At 34.8% G+C, this 22,684-nt stretch overlaps 1 protein-coding gene across 4 annotated transcripts in view; it reads left to right on the top strand.

Annotated features, from left to right (window-relative positions):
* The window catches only part of KCTD3 (potassium channel tetramerization domain containing 3), a 64,259-nt gene that overhangs the window by 16,191 nt on the left and 25,384 nt on the right, over window positions 1–22,684 (top strand). For all 4 annotated transcript variants that reach the window (XM_037823769.1, XM_037823782.1, XM_037823761.1 and 1 more), the window contains 3 exons: window positions 3,164–3,354; window positions 17,982–18,097; window positions 22,518–22,605. In XM_037823769.1, the coding sequence (XP_037679697.1) occupies window positions 3,164–3,354; window positions 17,982–18,097; window positions 22,518–22,605 (395 nt within the window). The remainder of the gene's footprint in view (window positions 1–3,163; window positions 3,355–17,981; window positions 18,098–22,517; window positions 22,606–22,684) is intronic.

The raw sequence follows: 22,684 nt of genomic DNA, 5'->3' as shown, positions 1-22,684 counted from the left end.
CCCATGACTTTTTACATTAGAGAAAGGTTAGGATTCTTGGTTCAGAATCATTATATGCAATGAGAAATGTTAATGGCACAAAATGGTGTAGAAGTGCACAAAAAAAGCTAGAAGACTAGCTTAGACTATGATCCATTTAATTGTTGAAAAATCAAAGAATGTATAGATATATTGTCACTGTTTAATTAAGAAAAAATAGTCACAATAGATAAAAAATATTAGAAATGTCTTCTAAAGTTTACAGACCTAGGTTTTAAAATTCTAGATATTTTAAGAAGACCTATTTGGTAAAGGACTTTATTTTTTTTTTTAGTAATTTTGTTTTGAACTCACCGTTTTAGGGATCTAAATTGAGAAAACTGTTTTAGTCTTTATGTTTTTGTTTAAATATTATGTACATATTTTTGTTGATGAGGGATCCAAGGAGTTGTGAGACATATATTAAGTTTTCAGGAGTAGTAGTGGCATAAAGTATCTTTTGTTATTGTGGAACAGAGCTAAAGATGACTACTTGACAACTGGAGACACACGGTATGTTACCCAAAATTTCACTCATTGAATGACAGACTACAAGAAGAATGGTGCTGTTACATTTTCTATTCCTGCTTTGCTAATGTCATGGGCTTTCTTTGCTTTCACCTTTCACTCGCTGTCAATGATGTAAAGCAAAATGCCATGCAGAGTGACAAAGGAAAATAAATGAGGGCATACTGGATTTCTTCATGTGTAGTTAAATCATTCAACCCAATGACAAAACAAAGATTTCAAAAGAAAGAGAAATATTCAGGCCATTTTGAATGTAATGTTCTCTACAAGTTGTCTTTCTCTAACTTTTTATTTCAACAAATTTCAAACCTTCAAAAAAAAGAGTTAGTCGATGAACACATTATTCTTCACCTAGAGTCACAAATTTTCTGCATTGTTAGGCTTTACTTTTGTATCCTCTTTTTCTTGCTGAGTTTATGGCAGTGTTGCTTATATTAATGAACAATAGTTGTGTACATTGCTGCCCTTATGGAGCTTACATTCCATTTTAGATCTTTGATCCATGTGAGGTTTACTTTTTGTATATGGTGTAAGGTATAAGAATCAATTTTATTTTCTTCCAAGTGAATAGTTATTATGTTACTATAGTTTATTATATAAACTATGCTTTTCTCACTGAATTTGAAATCCCCTTTATCTTATTTTATGCTTACATATATACTTGTGTCTATTTTTGGATTCTCTTATGTTCTTCAGATATAGTCATCTATTTCCATACAATTTGAGGTATATGTTTATAGTAAGTTTCAGTATCTCATGGGACCTGTCCCCTCTGCTATATTACTTTGAGGTCTTAATAATTGGAAAATAATCATATTCTTCTTTACATAGCTGTCCTGACTCCAGAATGTTGGTTCAGTGGTCAGCAGTAGATATAAGGAGACAGAGTGTTGAACTATCAGCACTCCTTTTATTTTATTTTACATTTTAAATCTTGTATAACTTTTATGAAAAATTATAAACGTATGTGTTTCTGTCATCTTTTGATGACACTGATTTTAACTTAAAAACTGAAGTACAATCTTAATGAATTAAATTCTGTAAATTTTATAATAGCTTTCATATATTTTTATTTTTTTTGCCCATTTTGACATCTCTTTGTTTTACAGTATACTAATTGCTGTAGGGAAAAATAACTTAGAAGAAGTATGATCTATGTAAAAGATTAGATTACATGGTTTTATTATTATTTATATATCACAAGATCACCTTATTTATGTCATTAAATCAACCAAATAACTCTTCCTGAAACTCTTTTATGAACCTAGCATATGTCCACATCCACGTAGCAGCATGTTGTCATTAGTTCTGAAGTAGCAGCAATCCCCGCTTTGTGCCCTGACAGTCCCTAAAGCATCTGTATTTCTTTTCTCCATGTCAGTTTTTAGAGTTTGTTAGATTCTCCATTTGTTTATCTTAATAACACATAAATTCCATCTGGTGGCTGAAGAGGGTAACTACAGACCATACAAAGCTTAGGAAAAATGAATATGTTTTTCTCTGTATTGCTTTGAAGTTTATGCAAGGAAAGCATTAATTCTTCAATTTAATAAGGCTTAATTGAATATTTCATGAATTATAGTTGTATTACTTTAGTGTACGTATGTAAATTAAAATGAAGCTAAAGTGTTTTCATTTAAGTCCTTATGTAAATCAGTTATGAGTTACTTAAGTATGATTTTTGCAAGATGTCAGGTTGTATATAAAGGAGTATTTCTAAATATCTTCATGATGTATTTATTCTCTTTAGATAGGACAAAAAAAGTTTACAGTTTTGTTTGCATCATTTGCTTAGTGTAACTTTAAAAAAAGTTCGAGTCATTCACTGTCCTAATTACACATTTGTGTAGGTTATAAATATATGAAGGCTTGATGTATAATCAGATAGAATTCCTGTCTGAAAAACTTAAATTCAGATAGGGAAAAAAATCATGAAAAATGTACAGGTATGTTTTTCAGAGAAATTAAATATTAACAAAACAGTTGTATCCAATCAATTGCAAATTGAACTCTGGTAAGCCTTTACATATGGGAAAGGAATAATGGTGTCATAAGATTTTGCATTTAGACTTTAGAATTCAGTCTTCAGAGAATGAATTCTGGAGTTCCACCTTTTATTCATTTGATTGGGTTGAGGTATTGAAATGCATATGGTACACAGGATTTTGTTTGCCTGAGTAGACTTATCATCTACAGTACGAAAGCACAATAGATTGAATGCATGTAGTTTCCATTATAATACCCAAATTCTGACTTTTGTTGACTTATTCCTACTTATAGAAAATGACAGTAGTACTTTTTCTGTGGAGTAAAGTGAAAGATATAACTATTTTTTTTTAAGTTAATTTTAAGTTTTTAAGAATTTGGAGGACTTCAAAATTTATTTGGAAAAATGTAGAACTTTGGTCTCTTTCTGAGTGGTTTATATGCCTGTGAATATAGGTATACCTCAGGAATAATATTCTGGCTTTGTAGATGATAAATATATCAACAAAATTTTATATTTCATAAATATAAAGGTGGGTTGGTAGCAGCTATTAAACTTTTTGTCTGTACATTTGTTTGTATTTGGGTTTGCTTAACTGCTAGAGTCTAGCTCATGTGCCTTTCTTAATAGAATCAAAGAATCATCAGGATGGCAACAAGTGTTTACAAGCCCATATTTGGATTGGACTATTGAACGAGTTGCTTTAAATGCAAAAGTGGTTGGAGGTCCACATGGAGACAAAGATAAAATGGTTGCTGTGGCCTCAGAGAGTAGCATCATCCTCTGGAGTATTCAAGATGGAGGAAGTGGAAGTGAAATAGGTAGGAAAAATCTTGTTTATGCTGGTATATATAATATCCTGAAATTTAAAAAGAATTGCCCATAAAAACCAAAACCAAGCTGGACTGTGAGTTAGCTACAGTAGCCCCCCTTCTTTCCAGGGTCAGTGATAACAGTACCACTCAATGTGAGGGGAATGATGTAGTAAAAAGGGGAAAATTGGTATAACAGGAGAGAGGGGAGAGTCTTTTTACCAGTTTGCTCCAACTGAAACCTGACTTTTCTATGAGAATGTTGCTTTTTCCTGAATTCCACTTAATGTTTACTGCTTTCTTTCCATCTCTCCCATACTGCCAGGCCTGAAGATGGGGTAAATACTTTCTTGCATCCTTATTACTTCTGGACCAGAATTTTTCAAACTTTCTGGTCTCAGGACCCCTTTGCACTCTTGAAAGTTTATTCAGGACCATAAAGAACTTTGGCTTGTGTAGGTTATATCTATCAATATTTACCATTAAGAGAGTTAAAACTGAAGTTTTATAAGGTTTTTATTAATTAATTAAAAATAGCAATAATAAACTCATTGCATAGTAATATAAATGGCATTTTTTATGAAAAATATATTTTCCACAAAAAATATTTAGTGAGAAGAGTGGCATTAGTTTACAGTTTTGAGTATCTCCAATATCTTGCTGAATTTTGATACCTAGTTCTGCATGTAGTCTGCTGTGAAATGTAGTTTTGGTGGAAGTATGTAAAGAAAACCCAGCCTCACACAGGCATGTAGTTGAAAAAACATGTATTTTAATAGTCTTTTCAGATCATTGTGGATATTCTTCTTTGATTCTGTACCAAAATTTAGAAACCATGTCAATAAAGTTTTCATACTCTATGTTAACTTAAAATCTGTTGGTCTATCTTGTACTTTAAATGGCTCTTTTACCTATGCATGATTTTGTAACATCATTTCCTTGATCATTTGGAAAATACTGATTTACTGAGTTATACACATTTTCCAAATGTTGATCTACTTCATCGTGCAGTATCAAAAAAATGACATTCATTAGTGTCACCACTGACCATATCACTCAACTCTAAATATTAGAGTTTTCACACTCACCATGATAGATAAAAGTTTGCCAGAATTCTAATTTTCACTTGAAAGTTTGAGTTGTTTATCATTAGCAACATTTATTGTTTGTTGTTTTCTTTGAATTAACAGGCTAATTTCTTTCATTTTTGAAAAAATGTATGCCAAATACCGAAATCTGAATGCTGACCATTGTTTGTTTGTTAACCATCCTTTCAAATAAGAATGGTATTCTATGAAAGTAGGAGCTAGTTTAGCTCTCACCTCCAATAGCTGTGAAGGTCTTTTTCTTGAGACAGCTACCACTATACTTAGTCACACCCAATATTAAAAAGACATACTCAAAATTGAAACTTAATCAGTGCACAATTTTACAGCCTAATCAATGACATTCTTAAGTTAAATTGCCCTTTTTCTCTGAAAATGTGGGGTCAAAAAGAATTTAGTGACTGCTAATACAATTTAGTGCCACTGTCTTGGTTCCTGTCATTTCTACCCACCATTGTTTTGTATCATCAACGCATATGTCAACATAGATGTTCCAGGATAAACCATGAGATTCATAAAATTTTTCAGCACCGAATATTTCAGCACCCCTTGTGTTTATGGCTAAGCATTACATAAAAAAAGAGTTTTAATGATTAGTTGATGTTGGTATCAGATGAATACAAGCAAAACACTAGGTTCGGTAACATCTGTATAGTTCACTGTTTGTAAGGCAAAAATCCAGTTCTGCAGACAAGCTATTGACTCAGCCAAATCTTTAATTCAAAGAGTTTCTGTATTATTGGGAAGTGGCAGTGCTGTAATTTCTTTTACTGACTTCTTTTCTAGTAAGCATTCAGCAGTGTCTGTTGTTCAAGGCTTTATTAGTCTTCCAGCTATTATGTGTACTTCATTAGCCCAGCTGTTTTAATTTCCCATTTTGATTCATCACTAAGTACAAGAAAAAATATCAAAAATAAATTTTATTTTAGTATAAAGCATGAAATTTTAAACAGTATTAGGTAAAATTTAAAAAATTAGAAAGGTTTTCAAAACATTGCAAAGACTGGTATTCCGAAACAAGACAGCAAAGTATACTTATTTCTTATTGTACTTCTTTGTTTAGGCTCGAGGAAAACTTGGATTTCAAATAATTTATTGGTCAATAATGAAGCTGCAGAGATTAAAGCAGATATAACCGAGGATAGTAGGAGCATACTATAAGTATTGAGAATAAACTAATCTCAGAAAACCTACATAGTTATATTCTAAACTTAACACTGTAGATTATTCTAGAAAACATAAGAATCAGATGCAGATTCCATTAGCTCACAGAGTGAGGACCTCAACACATGTCACGTAGCCTTGGAAAACTCTTCTGTACATTCTTGAGAGAGTAAGGGTAGTATAGACAAATAATGCTTTAATATTACCATGAAAGTCGTCTTGACTGCTCACACCTTCTGGGAGGGGTCTCAGAAACCCATGCGTATTATGTCCCCCACAGTTTGAGAATCACTGTTGTAGACCATTCTTCTCTCCTCACCGCACCTCTTCCATCCAGTTTTGAATCTCATGCCATTCAGACACACTTTCTACTTCTCCTTCTTGATGTAGTCGTCACCTTCCCTCTGGGTTTCTGTCCTTCATTTCTTTGAAGTTACTAGTTCCCCAACTCACAAAATTCTTAGACTTCACTGGAGTCTTCAGTACTCACTTAACCTTTTTTTGTCAGACTTTGATTCTGTCATTATAATCACTCTTTAGGATGGATGCTTATTTTTCTTGCATTTCTCCATTTGCCCTGCTTAATTGGAGAATTTCCAACCCTGCCTAAATCCAGCTTTTCACCTATGTAGCTAAATATGGCTGGGAAAAAGAAACATGCACACATACACACAAAAGGCCATATATAGTTTCAATTCATGACTGTTACTCTCAAGTAGTACTCTCTGCAAGCTACCCAGCAATCCTATTACATTACCCTTGTCAGTTATGTCACTCACCTAGATGCCTATTTCATATTTTGGCTTTCTCCTTAGATTTCTAAAACCTTCTCTCCTGTTCTCATTCAGATAATAGAGATAATCGGAAGAGATCTTTCATAACCTCCTACCATTATTTTTTGCCCACCTACCTATATCTGTGCTCATATACTCTGTTGCCCCTTTTGTTACTGTGGATAAATTACCTGTGCTCCTATCTAAGGCCAACCCCTCCAGTTTTGTATTAGATCCCATTCCTTTTCACCTACTCAAGGAAATTGCTCCAGGAGTTACATTTCCCTTCTCTAGTGCATCATAAATTTTTCCTATTCTGTTGGATCATTTCTACCGGCATACTACCATGCTGTTACTCTGTCTTAAAAACAAGAACTACCCTACATTCCCTTCCAGTTTTTCCTCCATTTCTTTTAAAACAGGAAAGAGTAGTTACCTGATTTTAAGCTTCTGTTTTCCTCTTCTGTTCTCTCTTGAACTTGCTCAAATCATGTTTTTGCCCCCAACCTCTCCATAAAGCTACTCTTACTAGTGTTATCCATGATCTGTACCCTGCTAATTCCCATGATCAATCCCTAGTCTTCATCTTATTAGAGCTGTCATTTGATATAATTGATTACTTCTTTACCTTTGAAGACTTTCTTCCCTTGGCTTCTAGGATATATAATTCTCCTTATTTTCCTCCTAGTTCTCTGTTTATTTTTCTCAATTCTTTTTGCTAGTTCTTCCTCATACTCCTTACTTCAAAATAATGATGTGTCCCAGGGCTCAGTCCTTGGAAGGAATTCTTTCTTCTTTCCTCTGTATTTAATTCTGTTAGTGATCTCATATACTCCCATGGCTTTTTGAATACCTTGTATATGCTGATGACTTGCATATTTATGTATCTACTCTGGACCCCTCCTCTGAAATCCATACATATATATATATATGTATGTATATCTGGTTAGGGTCAGGAGTCACCAAGATCACCCTAGGTTTGATGATTCGTTAGGAGGACTCCCAGGACTCAGCATATGGAGATTCTTATGGCTATGATTTATTACAGTGAAAGAATACAAAGCAAAATCAGAAAAGAGAAAAGACACATGGAATAAAGTCCAGAAGAAACCAGGTGCAAGCTTCTGAAAGCTGTCATTCAAAGGAGTCATACAGACCATACTTAATTCCTCTAGCAGTTAACTGTGGCAATGCATGTGAGAGGTCTACAAGGGAATCTAATTAGACACTCAGTGAGCAAGGTTTTTATTGGGGGCCAGTTACATAGGCACCTTCCTGTTTCCCAGAAGGAACACAGATGTTGAGCATAAACCATATTGTTGGCACGAACAGTTTAGGCCATTGAACCACCCGTACCAGTTAAGGAGTGGTGGAATCCTCCGCAAATCCAACTTTCCAGATGCCAGCCAGCGGCCAACTTTGCAAACTGGCCTTTCAAAAGATAGCAGTCTCAGGTCTGCTGTGTTATTTTTCTGTGCTATATGCAACTGTCATCTTGACAATTCCATTTAGAAGGGTAATAGATATTTCACACTTAAGATGATAAAAATAGAAACCCTGGTATTTCTTTTTAAACTGTCTTCCCACGGTCTTTGCCATATCAGTAAATGGCATTTCCATCCTTTTAGTTGACCAGTTCAAAAATCTTGGAGCCATGCGTTCCCCACACACATCCAAAACATCAACACAATATATGTGCTTTTCTTTTAAATTTCGTAAGTGCTGGTCTCTTTGCGGTTCATGAAACAGGCATGTTTCAGCCTTAGGGCCTTTGCACATGTTATTTCCTCCGTGAGATGTCTCTAAGAGATACCTGCATGTCTCATTATTCACTTCCATCAGATCTCAAATGTCACCTAATCAGTGAGACTTTCCCTTAACTAACTTTAAATAAAAACAAATCTTACCATCCCTGGTTCTCCCTAGTTCTTGTCCTTTTTCTTTTTTTTCCCCTACAACATCTATTGTCATCTGGTATACTATACCTTACTTACTTATTCTCTACTTCTTCCCATTAAAAAGCAGCTGAGTTCTTTGTTATCTTTTCATTACTGGATACTGGGTGATTAGAACATGGCCTGGCATGTAGGAAATGCTCAGAAAATATTTGTACAATGATTGAGTCACTCAATAATTGGTCAATCTAGTCTCACTATTTTCAGGCTACTTCCCAAAACTAATAAAGGATTGAGAATCCTGTTTATTCTGAAAGAAGCTAAAAAATACTATTTTAATGTGATATATTCTCTTTTATACAGTCCTTATGTTTGTAGGGTAAGCTCCACGAGGTATGCGTGTGATTGTGGATTACTTCAGGAGAATCTCAGCTTATACGAATATAAATCCTTGTCATATATACTCTTAAATAATGAAAAGCCTCATAGTATTACTCTGTATCATCCAAATTTTATAATTTATGTCATACTGGTTTTCTGTCAGTTTACAAGTTATTACATACTGTCTCAGATTTCTAAGCAGACACCCACAGTTTGAAATGCTAGAATCTTCAGAATTCACAGAAAAAATACTATTGTTATTCATTCATACTGTCAAGCAGGCTATTAACTGGAAATTGTGAGAGTACTCAAATTACAAAACAAAATTTCACTAGTGTTTGAATCTCATTTGACGTAATTGCCAGAGTGTTAAGACCTTTATAGAACAGGTTTTTTGTTTTGTTTTGTTTTGTTTTGTTTTAATTCTGCAGGCCTAATTTCAATTATTTTACCTTTGAAATAATATCTTGATATATTACACTTTTTTAATAATGTTGATCTAGTATATTCTGTACATTATTTTGAAGTTATATAGCTTTTATTCCTAAAAGTGTCATTGCCATCTGTACTTCTTAAAATACATTTGAAGTATTATCTTCAATTCCAGTGATAGATTTTAAAACTATAGACAGAGAACTTCTTGTGCAAATTTTCGCTCAAGGAAGAACTTTCCCTTAATTTAGATTGTTGAGCAATTGGCTTGTTAACATTCCTTTTCCATACTAAAAAACGGAATCTATGTCTCTGGGAGTATTGCTTCAAGCAGAGTGTGAATGACCATCTCTGAAGGATATCATAACAAATTTTTGTATTGAGTAGGAGACTGGGTTGGAATAAATAAGAAAATATATGAGAGAAGTGATTCGAAAACTAAAGTTCTATGCATTTTAATTATATTAGAATTATAATTAATAAATATACATATAAATATCTACATGTATAAATGTCTGTGTGGAGGTTATTTCCTGGTTATTTTTTATAACAAAAATTTTCCCTGTTTCAACTACGTAATATTGGAGCAGTGGTAACTATAAAATGACTACTTGGAAACTATTATATAGTTGGCCTTGTGATTTTCCTGTAAATGTAACTTTTTAACCTTTTTAAATGACTTTGTATCATTTTTTCAGATGGTATTTTTTAAGGAAAATTTGAAAACCATTATATGTCTTTTTTTTTTAAATTCAGTTTTATTGAAATATATTCATATACCATACAGTCATCCATGGTATACAATCAACTGTTCACAGTACGATCATATAGTTATGCATTTATCACCACAATCTATTTCTGAACATTTTCCTTACGTCAGAAAGAATCAGAATAAGAATAAAAAATAAAAGTAAAAAAGGAACATCCAAACCATCCCCCCCATCCCACACTGTTTGTCATTTAGTTTTTATCCCCATTTTTTCTACTCATCCATCCACACACTAGATAAAGGGAGTGTGATCCACAAAGTTTTCACAATCACACTGTCACCCCTTCTAATCTACATTGTTATATAATCATCTTCAGGAGTCCAGACTACTGGGTTGGAGTTTGGTAGTTTCAGGTATTTACTTCTAGCTATTCCAATACATTAGAACCTAAGAGGTGTTATCTATGTAGTGAATAAGAATGTCCACCAGAGTGACCTCTCGACTCCATTTGAAATCTCTCAGCCACTGAAACTATTTTGTCTCATTTTGCATCCACCTTTTGGTCAAGAAGATATTCTCAATCCCACGATGCCGGGTCCAGATTCATCCCCGGGAGTCATATCCTGCGTTGCCCGGGACATTTACACCCCTGGGAGTCGGGTCCCACATAGGAGGGAGGGCAGTGAGTTCACATGTCAAGGTGGCTCAGTTAGAGAGAGAGAGGGCCACATCTGAGCTACAAAGAGGTACTCAAGGGGAGACTCTTAGGCACAATTATATGCAAGTTTAGCCTCTCCTTTGCAGTAATGAGCTTCATAAGGGCAAGTCCCACAATCAAGGGTTCAGCACATCAAACCACCAGTCTGAATGTTTGTGACAACATCAACACCAGTCCAGGTGAGGAAGTCCAACACTTCTGCACCTTCCCCCAGCTCCTCGGGGTGGGGGTGGGGGACTATAAATACATTTTTCATTCTCTGCCCAAATTACTTTGGGATGTGTCACTATTTCACTCTAACCTGTACTAACCTACCGTATCTCACTTCCTATTCAAAGTTCCATATAATTGTGGTGTTTGAACAAACCAACTGTAGAGTTACACTGTTTAGAAAATATAGATCCTGCACCAAATAGACATCTCTTCCCTTGGTGTCACATGGAAGTTGAAGTTTTAAAAGACAGTCAGTTTCAACCTTTACCCTTTGGCCTGGTTTGCCCTAGTCTTAACCAGATCTGCTTCATTCATATCACTAATTGAAGTCTGGGCTCTTTCAGCTTTTTTTTTAACAGTTGCTGTATGCACTAATACTGACATTCATATCTGCCGAGCTCCAGCTCTGAGTTTCAGGTATCTCAGAGATACGCATTATTCCAGAAACCAATCAGGTTATACACTAAGGGATCAGCATCTCAAAGTTTAGAGATAGGCATTATAATTCAGGAATAGAGTTGATTGCTATAAGAGCTTACAATCTAGGGACTATTACAATAATCATGTCCACGTTAGGCTATGTTCTAAGATTCAATTCTGAGTTTACACATTGTAGTTAGTCCATATTGGTGAGGTATTATAGTGTTTGCCTTTGTTTCTGGTGTACTTCACTCAAATACTGTGTACAAGATCCATTCACCTCGTTGTGTGTCTCATAGCTTCACTCCTTCTTGTAGTTGCTCAATAGTCATTATATGCGTACACCACAGTTCACCATTCTGTTCCTCAGTCTATGTACCCTTTGGTCACCTCCACCCATTGCAAATCATGATTACTGTCTCCATGAACAACAGTTTGCAAATGTCCATTCATGTCTCTGCTCTCAGATCTTCCAATGACATACCCCATCATGAGGTTGCAGGACATTATGGTCCCCACATACTTAATTTTTTGTGGAACCACCACACTGACCTTCAGAAAGGCTACACCTTTCTACCTGCTCATCAACAGTAGATAGGTACATCCCTCTCACCATGTTTTCTCCAACACTTTTACTCCTATATATATTTTATAGAGGAAAACCATTATATATCATTTTGATATATATTTTAAAATCTAGAATGCAGTAGGATGATTTAAATGAGATATAAATTGGGAGTGGGGTAACAAAATACATAAAGCATTTACTTTGTATAAGGAATCTGTATAAGGACTTTACCATTAAATCATTAAAACACTCATTAAATCCTTAAAACAACTCTGAGAAAGGGATTTTCATTATCTCCCTTTTGTGGATGAAGAAATTGCAGCATAAAGAGGTTAAGGCCATATAAGGTAGAAATGGCTGAGCCAGCATTCTAAACCAGTCTATGCTCCTAGCTGTTATAGTGTGTGTGTGTGTGTGTGTGTGTGTGTGTTTATATGTATGTCTTATTTAATCAACTTTATTGTGATATAATTTATAGGCAGTAATGCATTTTAAGTATACAGGTCAATGATTTTGACAAAAAATATAGAATATTTCCATCACCCCATAAAATTTCCTTGTGCCACTTTGCAGTGATTCTCCTCCAGCTCCTAGCCCTTAGGCAACCCAGATCTTTTTTTCCTTGTCTGGAATTTCATACAATTATGTGGAATGTTTTCTTATGTGTTCATCTTCTTTCACTCAGTATGCTTTTGATTCATCCATGTTGCTGTGTATATCCATGATCCATTATTTTTTATTGCTTGATATTATTCTGTTGAATTAATATGCCAGAATTTGTTTACTTACCTCTTGGTAAACATTTGGATTCTTTCTAATTTGGAGATATTATGAAAAAATTTGCTGTGGACATTGAAGTACAAGTATTTTCTGTAGATATATGCTTTCATGAAGAAAATACCAATGAGTAGAATTTCTGGGTCATATGAAAATTGTACGCTTAACTTGATGAAAAACTGCCAAACTTTTCCGAAGTTACATTTCCAATAGCAGTGTATGAGAATTCCAGTTGCTCCACACCCCATACCAGCACTTTGCATTGTCAGTCTTTTAATTTGAGCCATTCTCATGGATATGCAGTGATTTTAATGGTGGTTTTAGGTGCATTTTCCTGGTGACTAATCATGTTGAGCATCTTTTCATGTGCTTTTTGGCCATTTGTATATTTTCTTTTGGAAATGTCTTTTTAAATCATTTGCTCCCTTTTTATGAGGTAATCATCATATTAATCTGTTGAGTTCTTCATGTATTCTAAGTTAGTGATTACAGCAGGGGAAATTTGGCAGTGTTGGGAGACATTTTTGGTTGACACAACTGAAGAAGGACTGCTTCTAGCATCTAGTTTGTAGAGACCAGGAATGCTGCTAAAATCCTAAATGTTCAAGCCCCTTCACAATAAAGAATTATCAGTTCCAAAACATCAGAGCTGCTGAGGTTAAGAAACTCTGTAGTAGATACAAATCTTTTTTCAAATATATGTACTGGGAATATTTTCTTCCATACCATGATTTGCCTTTTATTTTCTTAATGGTATCTTTTGAAGAACAAAGGTTATATTGAAGAAGTCTAATATAGCAATTTTTCTTGCTTTGTTTATGCTTATTGTGACCTGTCTTAGAAATCTTTGCCTATACCATGATTGCAAAGCTTTTCTTTTATATTTTCTTCTTAAATTTTTTTATTATTTTTTTTTATTTTGAAGTTTTGGTTTTTACATTTCAGTATCGATTCATTTTTAGTAAATTTCTGTGTATGGTATAAGCATCATGGTTCATTTTTTTCCATTTGGGTATCTGGTTCTTCCAGTGCCTTTCTTGACGAGACTGTCCTTTCCTTCATTGAATTGCCATGGTGCCATTGTCAAAAATCAATAGACTGTTTAGGTGTGGGTCATGAAACTCTGTATTCTGTGCCATTGATCTACAGGTCCTTATGACCAGTACCCTAGTGTATTGAACACTGTTGGTTTTTACAGTCATTCTTGAAATCAGCCCTTCTCCATTGTTCTTCCTTTTCGAAAATTGAGTTGTCTGTTCCAGGTTCTTTATATTTTCATATAAATTTGAAAATCAACTTGTCATTGTCTGTAAGGAAACCTTTTGTGATTTTGACTGGGATTTTATTACATCTTTCAGTCAATTTGTGGAGAATTGACATTGTTAACATGGTTGAGTATTCTAATCTATGAATATGATCTCTCTCTCTCCATTTTTTTAGGTCATCTCTGATTTCCCTGAGCGGTGTTTTGTAGTTTTCAATATACTGACTTTAGATGTATTTTGTTAAGTTGATCCCTAAGTATTTTATATTTTTTGATTCTATAGTAAATATATTGTTCTCTTTCCTATTTTTATCTGTATGAATCTTATGCCCCATTCCCTTCCTCTTGCTCGCTTTTCCTCTCCCCCAACTCCTTCTACTTTTGAGACTCAGTTATTTATTAGTCTATTTCATACTGACCCAGAGATCCCTAAAGCACAATTTTTTTATAATTTATTTTCTCTCCTTTCTTCAGTTTAGATATATTTTATTGATCTATCTTTAATGTCATTAACTCCTCCTCCCCCTTTTTTTTTCTGTCGGTATTCAATTTGCAGTTAAGCCCATCCAGTGAATTTTTCTTATTGGTCTTTTCAGTTCGAGAATTGTCGTTTGGTTCCTTTTACAGTTTGTGTTTCTGTACTGAGATTTCTCATCTTTTCACTCATTATGTACTCCTTTTTATTAAATTCAGCATATTCCTAATAGCTGTTTTAAAGTTTTTGTCTGCTAAGTCCAATATCTGGATTATTTCATCTGTTTATTTTGGGTTATATTTTTCTGTTTCTTCACGTCTAGAAAATTTTGATTATATGCTAGACACGTACATGATGTTGTAGGAGATACGGATTATGTTTTCTTCCTGTAAAAGATGTGAGTTTTGTTTTAACTGGCAGTTAAATTGTTGACATATCTTCTTGACCCTGTTACGCTTGATTTTATATTTTGTTAGGGGTAGTCTCTTTGAGTTTTATTTTTAATTTTGGGGCATGACTTCTACTTGGGGGCATGGTCCTTATTCTTAAAGGCTGGTCTTTCTGGAATCTCAGTTGAATGCTCAAAGTGCTCAGCAAGGGCTGTCCACTCTTCCCAGGCTGGAACTGTATCATCTATCCACATATGACCTCTTCTATCTCCATTTAGCTCCCAGTCCTATAGCAACCTCTCTCCTTTAGTCCCTGAGTGTTCTCATTCTGCCCAGGTAAAATCTGGCCTCAGCCAAGGTCCTAGAGAAACTTCTATGCAACTTCTGAACCCTGCCCCCCCCATCCAGCACAGTTACCAACTTTCCCGTACTTTGCCCACAAATTCCAGCCATCTCAGCAACTCTAAACTCTGATCTTTGCCTCCTCAGTTCAGGGAAGCCATCACTCTTCATTTGGACTTCACCTCCTTGTGCTATGGTCAAGAAGAGTACCTGTAAGCAAAAGGCCAGTGTGAATGTGGGACATATCTTTTGTGTTTCCCATCTCTCAAGTCCTCTGCTGCCCATTGTCCAGTGCCTGTAAATGGTCACTCCGTATATTTTGACCAGTTTCTTCTTGTTGGACAGCGAGGGATTAATCTGATACCAGTTATTCCATCATGGTTGTCAACAGAAGTCCTACCTAAAAACTGTAAAATATAAAAAAATTTTTAAAAATGTGTTTTTTTAACATAAAAATTTTCAAAGGTATAATACACTGGTCATTATACAGAAAGGAAATGAGTTGTGATTTTTGTTTTCCTGTTTTCAAATTGCCATTTGTAACATAATAAATGTAGGAGTTTTTATGCCGTGATTTTTCAAAGGCTAATGTGGTAGGTAGCTATGTTATAAGATAGCCCAGTACTAATCTGTTCGTGCCTTGTGAAAGAAACCATTTGTTGTTACAAAAACTCTTCAGAACCTGGCAACACCATCCAGAGAAAATTGTTAGGGCTGGCATATCTGTGATAGAGCTCTCCCAGGGGCTGAACTCCCTTCAACCTAAGTTGTATAAGACACTGCTACTGGATTGCTACTATGAGCAGTGTTTTACTGAGAGGGCCCCTTAAGCCAGGAACTTGTCATTTCTTATATTGTTGTCTTCCCTGTGGACAGTGGTCAGGATTGTTGAGCCTAAGCAGGAGTGGCACTTTAAATTTCTTGAGACCATTCAAAGTGTCTTCCTTGATTTCCCAGAACCTTATCCTTCTCTAGAGTAATCGATGTTAGTTGTTTTCTCTGTTTTATTATTTTTGTCTTTCATGTGGCCCATAGTACTGAATATGGTTGACTTCACATGTTCTGAAGAATGGTTTTTGACATCAAAATTAAAGTACTATTACATAACAGTTCCTAAAATTGTGAAGTGATGGGCTTTCTGCTTTGAAGTGCCAGGTTCATTTCTTAACCAATTCTGGTTGAATGGCTTAGCTTTTTGTATGTGTGTGTTGTGCTTTATTTTGCTCTGGCTGTTTTGGTTGACAGTTGAGCTGAGATGATCTGTTAATTTGTATGTATATGTAAATAAGTATTTATACATACAAATGAAAATGTATGTATAGAAGACATTCCATAACAGTACTTACCCATTTCTTTTTCTCTTTGTCCAGTATATATCATCTTTCTTCCTGTTAGAGGCTAGACTTTTTCGAGATTGGTTAAGAATTTTCAAGATATTGTTTATGACCACTGATCTTATATCTAGTAGAGTTCTGATCAGAAATGGAAGTACCTTGCACTGGTGTTATGTTTCAAAAGAAATCAATAATATTTTCTGACTTACACTCTTACTACATGTTGCAGTTGCATTTAAGTGGTTTGTTTCGTTCCATTAGTTCTGCAAGGTCTTCTGCAGCTTTACTTTCTCAGCTAGATGCTGAGAAAATTCTTCACATTGGCAGATAAGAGGTATTCTTTTAAAATAAATGAACTGATTCCTAAAACAGTTAAGGTCTACATAAAATAATACTGTATAGTGAGCTTTATTTTCCAGCATTATTAGGTAAAAAGATAGTTCCCTTAAGGTGTTTTCATATAATGAAGATAATGCCATTTAAATGCCAAAATTGGATTATAACATTTTTAGACTGAAAGTGGTCTTTGAGACATTTAGCTAGGGCCTGTTTTGTAGATGAGATAAGTAAGGACTGGAAAGTTGGCAGAGAAAGGTATTTTCAGAGCCATCTTTCTACCACAGCTTATTCTGCAATGCTCTGCTTAAGAGAGACAACTATATAGGGCCATAAATGCCACACCAACGTGAGCCTAGAATTCTGCTTTAGAAATTCTTGTGTCTTTTGCTATTAATGTAGATATTTGCCCCTGTAACCTCCCTAACCTTCTCCTCCTCTTCCTTTTCCCATATTCCCAGGACCTGTCACCTTTCCCAAGCCACAATTGGGTGAATTCTTAATTACCTTTTAAAAACCTGATTTAGATGGCTTGTTTTCTAAGAAATATTCTCAAATGCCTTTTCCCTATTCCCTTTTACTCCTCTGTATGTTACTTTTACCTAGTTCATCTTTCTTTCACTACTGCATTATACTATGTTTTCACTTTTTGTCCTCCTAGGTTGTAAGTTCCTGGTTACATCATATGCTCTCTCACTCTCTTTTTTTAATCTGCAGTACCTAATCTAATGCCTTTTGAATGAATTTAATTAATAGCTGCAATCCTGGGAAACCAGTGTTTAAGATAAGCTCCGACAAAAGGCCTTAATGTTTGAGTATAGTGTGACTTCTTACTGTTCTTTTTTTTTCCCCCATATTCTTATATACATTCTGGTTAGTTGAGGTTGCCTAGTCTGTGTCTTCAGATTGGCTGCTCCCAAATATCAGGTCCGTGGGTCAGCTGCATCCAAAAGCTCCTATGGATTTTATACAAATACATTCTGATTTAGGGGTCAGGCATGGAGCCTGTAAACCTTTTTATTATTTATTTTTCCACTTTAAATCTGCATGGTTATTTTGATGATCTGCCAGGTTTGGGAACCACAGTTTTAGGTAACCAAGGTATTAAATCACTGTGAGACTACTTAAGGCAGGCTCTTATGTGCTTTGGGAGTTGTGTAAGCTGCTTACAACAGCATAAGAGTTTCCTATTTCTGGTCCCCAAAGTGTCTAGCACATAATTTGTAGAAGTGAGAATAGGTTTAAATTAGCCACTTCTAAGATGTTCTTATTCTAGGTTTTGATTAATTCTAAATATGTTGACCCGATTAACCTTTTTTATATTTTATCGTTATTTAAGGAGTATTCAGCCTTGGCGTCCCTGTAGATGCTCTCTTCTTTATTGGTAACCAGTTGGTGGCCACGAGTCATACAGGGAAAGTAGGAGTGTGGAATGCTGTCACTCAGCACTGGCAAGTAAGTTTTCACTAAGATGTATTACAAACATTGAAACATTTCTGAAAGTCATACTGATTATGCTCCTACTTTAATCTTGTGCAATTTATATTACTTTTTTATTATACTGAATATTGAATATATTTAGAGATAAATTTGTTTCTAGATGCAAATTTGTGTTTCAAGAAATTTAAGATATTTTTGGAAAAATGAATTTTTAAATTGTAGTTTGGCATTTCTATGAAATGTTTTAAGTTCTGTGCTACTTGAGAAGGGTAGTCTAGGCAAACTTCATTTTCTGAGTGGAAGCACAGATCTGTGTGAAAATTTGTAGCCAGTTCAGAGAGGATAGCAAATTAAATGATCTCACATACTTGAGAGGAAAAGGAAAGAGATAAGACTTAAGAGTTTGATACCTGATTCTGAAGGAGAGGAAAAATTAAAGAACTTTAAGCAGGGGAGTGACATGATCAGATCCATGTTTTAGGAAGATAACAATGGTAGCTAATATGAAAGGTGGGCTGGAGGAATTAAAAGATCAGAGATTGGAGAAAGCAAATTCAGAGTCATCTTTCAAGAAGTTTGGTGGGGAAGGAAGGCAGAGAAACAAAGTGATAACTTCTGGATCAAGACTAGATTGAAGAAAAGATTTACAGTGCTTTATTTTATATTTTCTCTGGTCTGGAAGAGGTTTGAATGTGCTTGTAGAGTGGAGTTGCTAGAGAAGAAATTGAATGTTGAAAACCTGGTGATGATTTCTGTCCCAGAGAAGACAGGAATGTATAGGATCTAGAGCACAGTTAGAGGGATTGACTCAAGAGAGTAGGGACACTTCTTTCTTTGTGACAGAAATGTGTGGAAGAAGTGCTAAGAACATAAATTCACTTGAAAAGAGAGACATTAAAGTATGTCTCTTAACATTTTGTTTGTTTTTGTTTTGTGAGAACTGAAGTGAGTTTATCACACAGAGTAATCAGTGATAAACTTGGTGACCTTAGAATAGTTTTGATAACTTGTATTAGCTTTTGGAGAATGGAAGAAGAAACTACAAGAAATGCATCGAATGATTGCAGAGATTATAAATTGTATATTTGTAGTGGAACTCGGTGATACAATTATGTGAATTTCTTCATGCACAGCACTGGAAACAGGAACAAGATAGAAGAAAACAGAGTGTTGGAGTGATCCAAGATGGCAAGGTTGAAACTGTAAGATCAAGAAGTGATAGTGAGGAAGTGCCAGGTAGGCAGAGAAGATACAGAGATGTCAGTAAACCAGAAGGAAGTTAATGCAAATTGATGAATTTTAACGAATGAGAATTGTTGGAAAGATAGGAGTTGTGGTCAAACAGACAATTTTTATTTAAAGATTTTGGAGCTGGAGCAGTTCTGATATAGTTGGTTTAAATCGTGTTGAACTGGCTTAAAGGTGAAAGTCATTGAATTAGGGGGAAGGGACTGTACTGGTTATCACTATGGACATTTAAGTGTCAGGATAGTGGCAGAGAATGGGCAAAAGTAAAACTATGAGCCAGGTGCCAGGATCTTCAGCAAAGGTTTTGGGTTAGTCTGGAAGTGACAGTTTGGGCAGATGTGTGGTAACTAGATGTTATTGAGTTGAGGAAATAGAAGATCATTCTTGAGATCTTAAGGCTCTGAGGTATTGGGGAGATAGCAAAAGAATGAATGAGTTCCAGTTTAAAGGATGCCATTCAGGAGTAATTAAGTTTCATTTTCAGTGAAGACATAGAAGTCATGTTTGTGCAATAATGTTAGTACTAGAGTGGGCCTTCCATGTAGGTACAACAAAAGGCATTATAGTGGTGTCAGCATAAAAAAAATTATGAGTCAAGGAATGTGGGTAAGGACCGATCTAGATGGATCTAAAGTTTAGGTAGAAGAATATATTGATCAGAAGGATTCTTGAGCTGTTCATATTTTTATAAAGAAGAATGCAAATTTTTATCATTTATGGCAGTTCTGCTCCCAGGTGGATTACTTAACTAATTATGTCCAATCTGAATTTTTAGTGGCTGGGGGAAGTAACACTCTCTCTGTCATAAATTGCCAAAGTAAATTTGGGTTCCTAAAGAAATGTACTTCTTTATTACCTTTTTTTGATTTTTACTCATATTTTCAAAACTGTATTTCATCATGTATTCAGATTCCTGAAGAATAAGAGAAGTAACCCTGTGTTTATTTTGGAGGATTAGAGCTCTTCAGCTTAGTTAATGTATCAATCAGCATTCTCCATAGAAACAGAACCATAAAGAGGTTTATTTCAAGGAATTGGTTCACACAGGTTTGGGGGTTGGCAAGTCTGAAATCCATAGGACAGGTAAGCAGCCTGGAAACTCAGGCAAGAGTTAATGCTGCAGTCTTGAGGCAGAATTTCTTCTCTGGGAAAACTTTAGTTTTTATGCTGGAGGTCTTTCATCTGATTGAATGAGGCCTACCCACATTATCAAGGATAAACTCCTTTACTTAAAGTCAACTGTCTGTAGATGTTAATCACATCTGAAAAATACCTTCACAGCAACACTTAAATTAGTTTTGATTAAATGACTGCATCCTATAGCATAGTCAAGTTGACACATGAAACTAACCATCACAGTCACCATCTGAGTCACAGCCTAATGTTTTAGGTGAACAGTGGAAGCTGAGCTTGAGTAGGAAAAATGGGCTCTGGGAACAAGAATTCAGTGAGTTACTGTAGTCTGATGTGCTTGGCCGGATAAGAATTGGGGAGGTTCATTTGCTTAACTTCTTTTCTTAACTGCACCTATAGCACCAATGCCAGTACCAGAGGTTTTTTGGTAATAGGTTCCTGAATGCTTACATGTTAGGAGTAGGTATAGTGTGTACATTGGACTCATGGGCCCACAGCTTATTGGGTAGGGAATAATTTTTGGGTATCTTTTGTTCTGGCACTTTCCTAAGTATATTATATTTGATTCCTTAGGATTTACAGTAACAAAACTGAATTAGCTGACACAAGCCCCCTTCTGCAGATACATAGAAATACTGGATAAAAATATTAAAATATACATATTGTGTCTACATTAGGTATCAAATTATTCATGCATTTATTAATTTATTTATTCATACACTCAAAATGCACACCATGTATCAGTTAAAGGGTCTAGATTCTATTTCTATACTTGTTATGATCATGTCCTTTCTCCTTCCTCCACTTAATTTATAATGACTTTTAAAGTCTCTTAAAGCTTCACTTCTTCTCTAGACTCTTCCTTGATCTTTGTACTTTTCTCTCTACCCCCATTGAAATGAGAATCCCTCCTCCCACTTCTTTGATCACATTGTATACTCTTAGTGCCTATCACACTTTTTCTGTTTGTTTTTCTTTCTCTCCCACAAGCTTACAGTGTAGCTCCAAGAGAGTAAAAGTGTTATCTGACATCCCTTATTTCCAGTCCAGTTCTCTTGAATAATATATGGTGTATAATAAGTACTTACATATTAAGTAAATAATGGTTAGATTTTAACCTTTCAAATGAAAAACAAATATGATAAATAAAAATTCCTTAACATTTTTGACTTTTAAATTATTAGAAGTCTCTTTTTGACTTTTGTTTACAGAATATTGTGTCAAGTATTTCACTTAAAATTAATCTGTGAAGTTTCATGTACATCACTGGCTTTTAATGGGGAAGATTCATTTTGATCTCACTTATTGCCACCACTCTAACAACATTTTTTGCTTTTTTGTTTGTTTTTTATTTTGTTTTGTAATAAAAGTCATGTCATTTTGCTTCTCTTTAAGCGCAAATACAGGAGGTTATTAATTTGTAAACTAGATTGAATTGCTTGGAAAAACAGATTTTTAATTTGAAGTATTTGGAAAAAAACAAAGCATAGGAGAACTTGGTTTGCCTTGCCGTTACCTAGGAAGCAGGTAAAATCTTCAGGGAGAATAAAAACAGAGAATACTACCTTTTCAAAGAAAGTGTAATGAATTATCATGGGAGCAAGTACTGGCCTGGAAGTTATTTAATCTGTTTTCTAATTCTTATTCTGTCTCTAATTTACTATGTGACTTTAGGCAGGTCATTTAATCTCTAGTATGAGAGAGAGAAGGGGAAGAGGGAACTTCTAATGTTCTTCTGTGATCTAGTAAATCTTGTGTAATAGGATCCATCTGAATTCTGAAAAGAAAATGCTGCTTTTGGAAATATAATTTAAAAGTCTTTAAAAGGAACTAAATGGTGGTTCTTCTGAGTCCCTTCTGGTATCTTGTGTGTGTGTGTGTGTGTGTGTGTGTGTGTTTAAAAGAAGTTCATTTTTTAAGCCATACTTAAATGGGATATTGCTGTGATATTGCTGTCCTTTTTATTAAAATAATCAAAGTTTTGAGGAAATTAAGCAGAAAATATAAATTGTAATTAATGTCTGACATTTAATAATAATCTCCACTATATCAGGTTCAAGATGTTGTTCCTATAACTAGTTATGACACTGCTGGGTCATTCCTTCTACTGGGATGTAACAATGGATCAATATATTACATAGGTAAGTGTACTGACACTTACAGTACTTCTTTTTAATATATTTTTTTAAAACAATAACAAGAAAACATTACCTTTATAGT

The sequence above is a fragment of the Choloepus didactylus genome, chromosome 2, assembly GCF_015220235.1.
Source record: "Choloepus didactylus isolate mChoDid1 chromosome 2, mChoDid1.pri, whole genome shotgun sequence".
Lineage (NCBI taxonomy): Eukaryota > Metazoa > Chordata > Mammalia > Pilosa > Megalonychidae > Choloepus > Choloepus didactylus.
The sequence above is the reverse complement of the archived record's forward strand: the minus strand, read 5'-3'. Positions and strand labels throughout refer to the sequence as shown.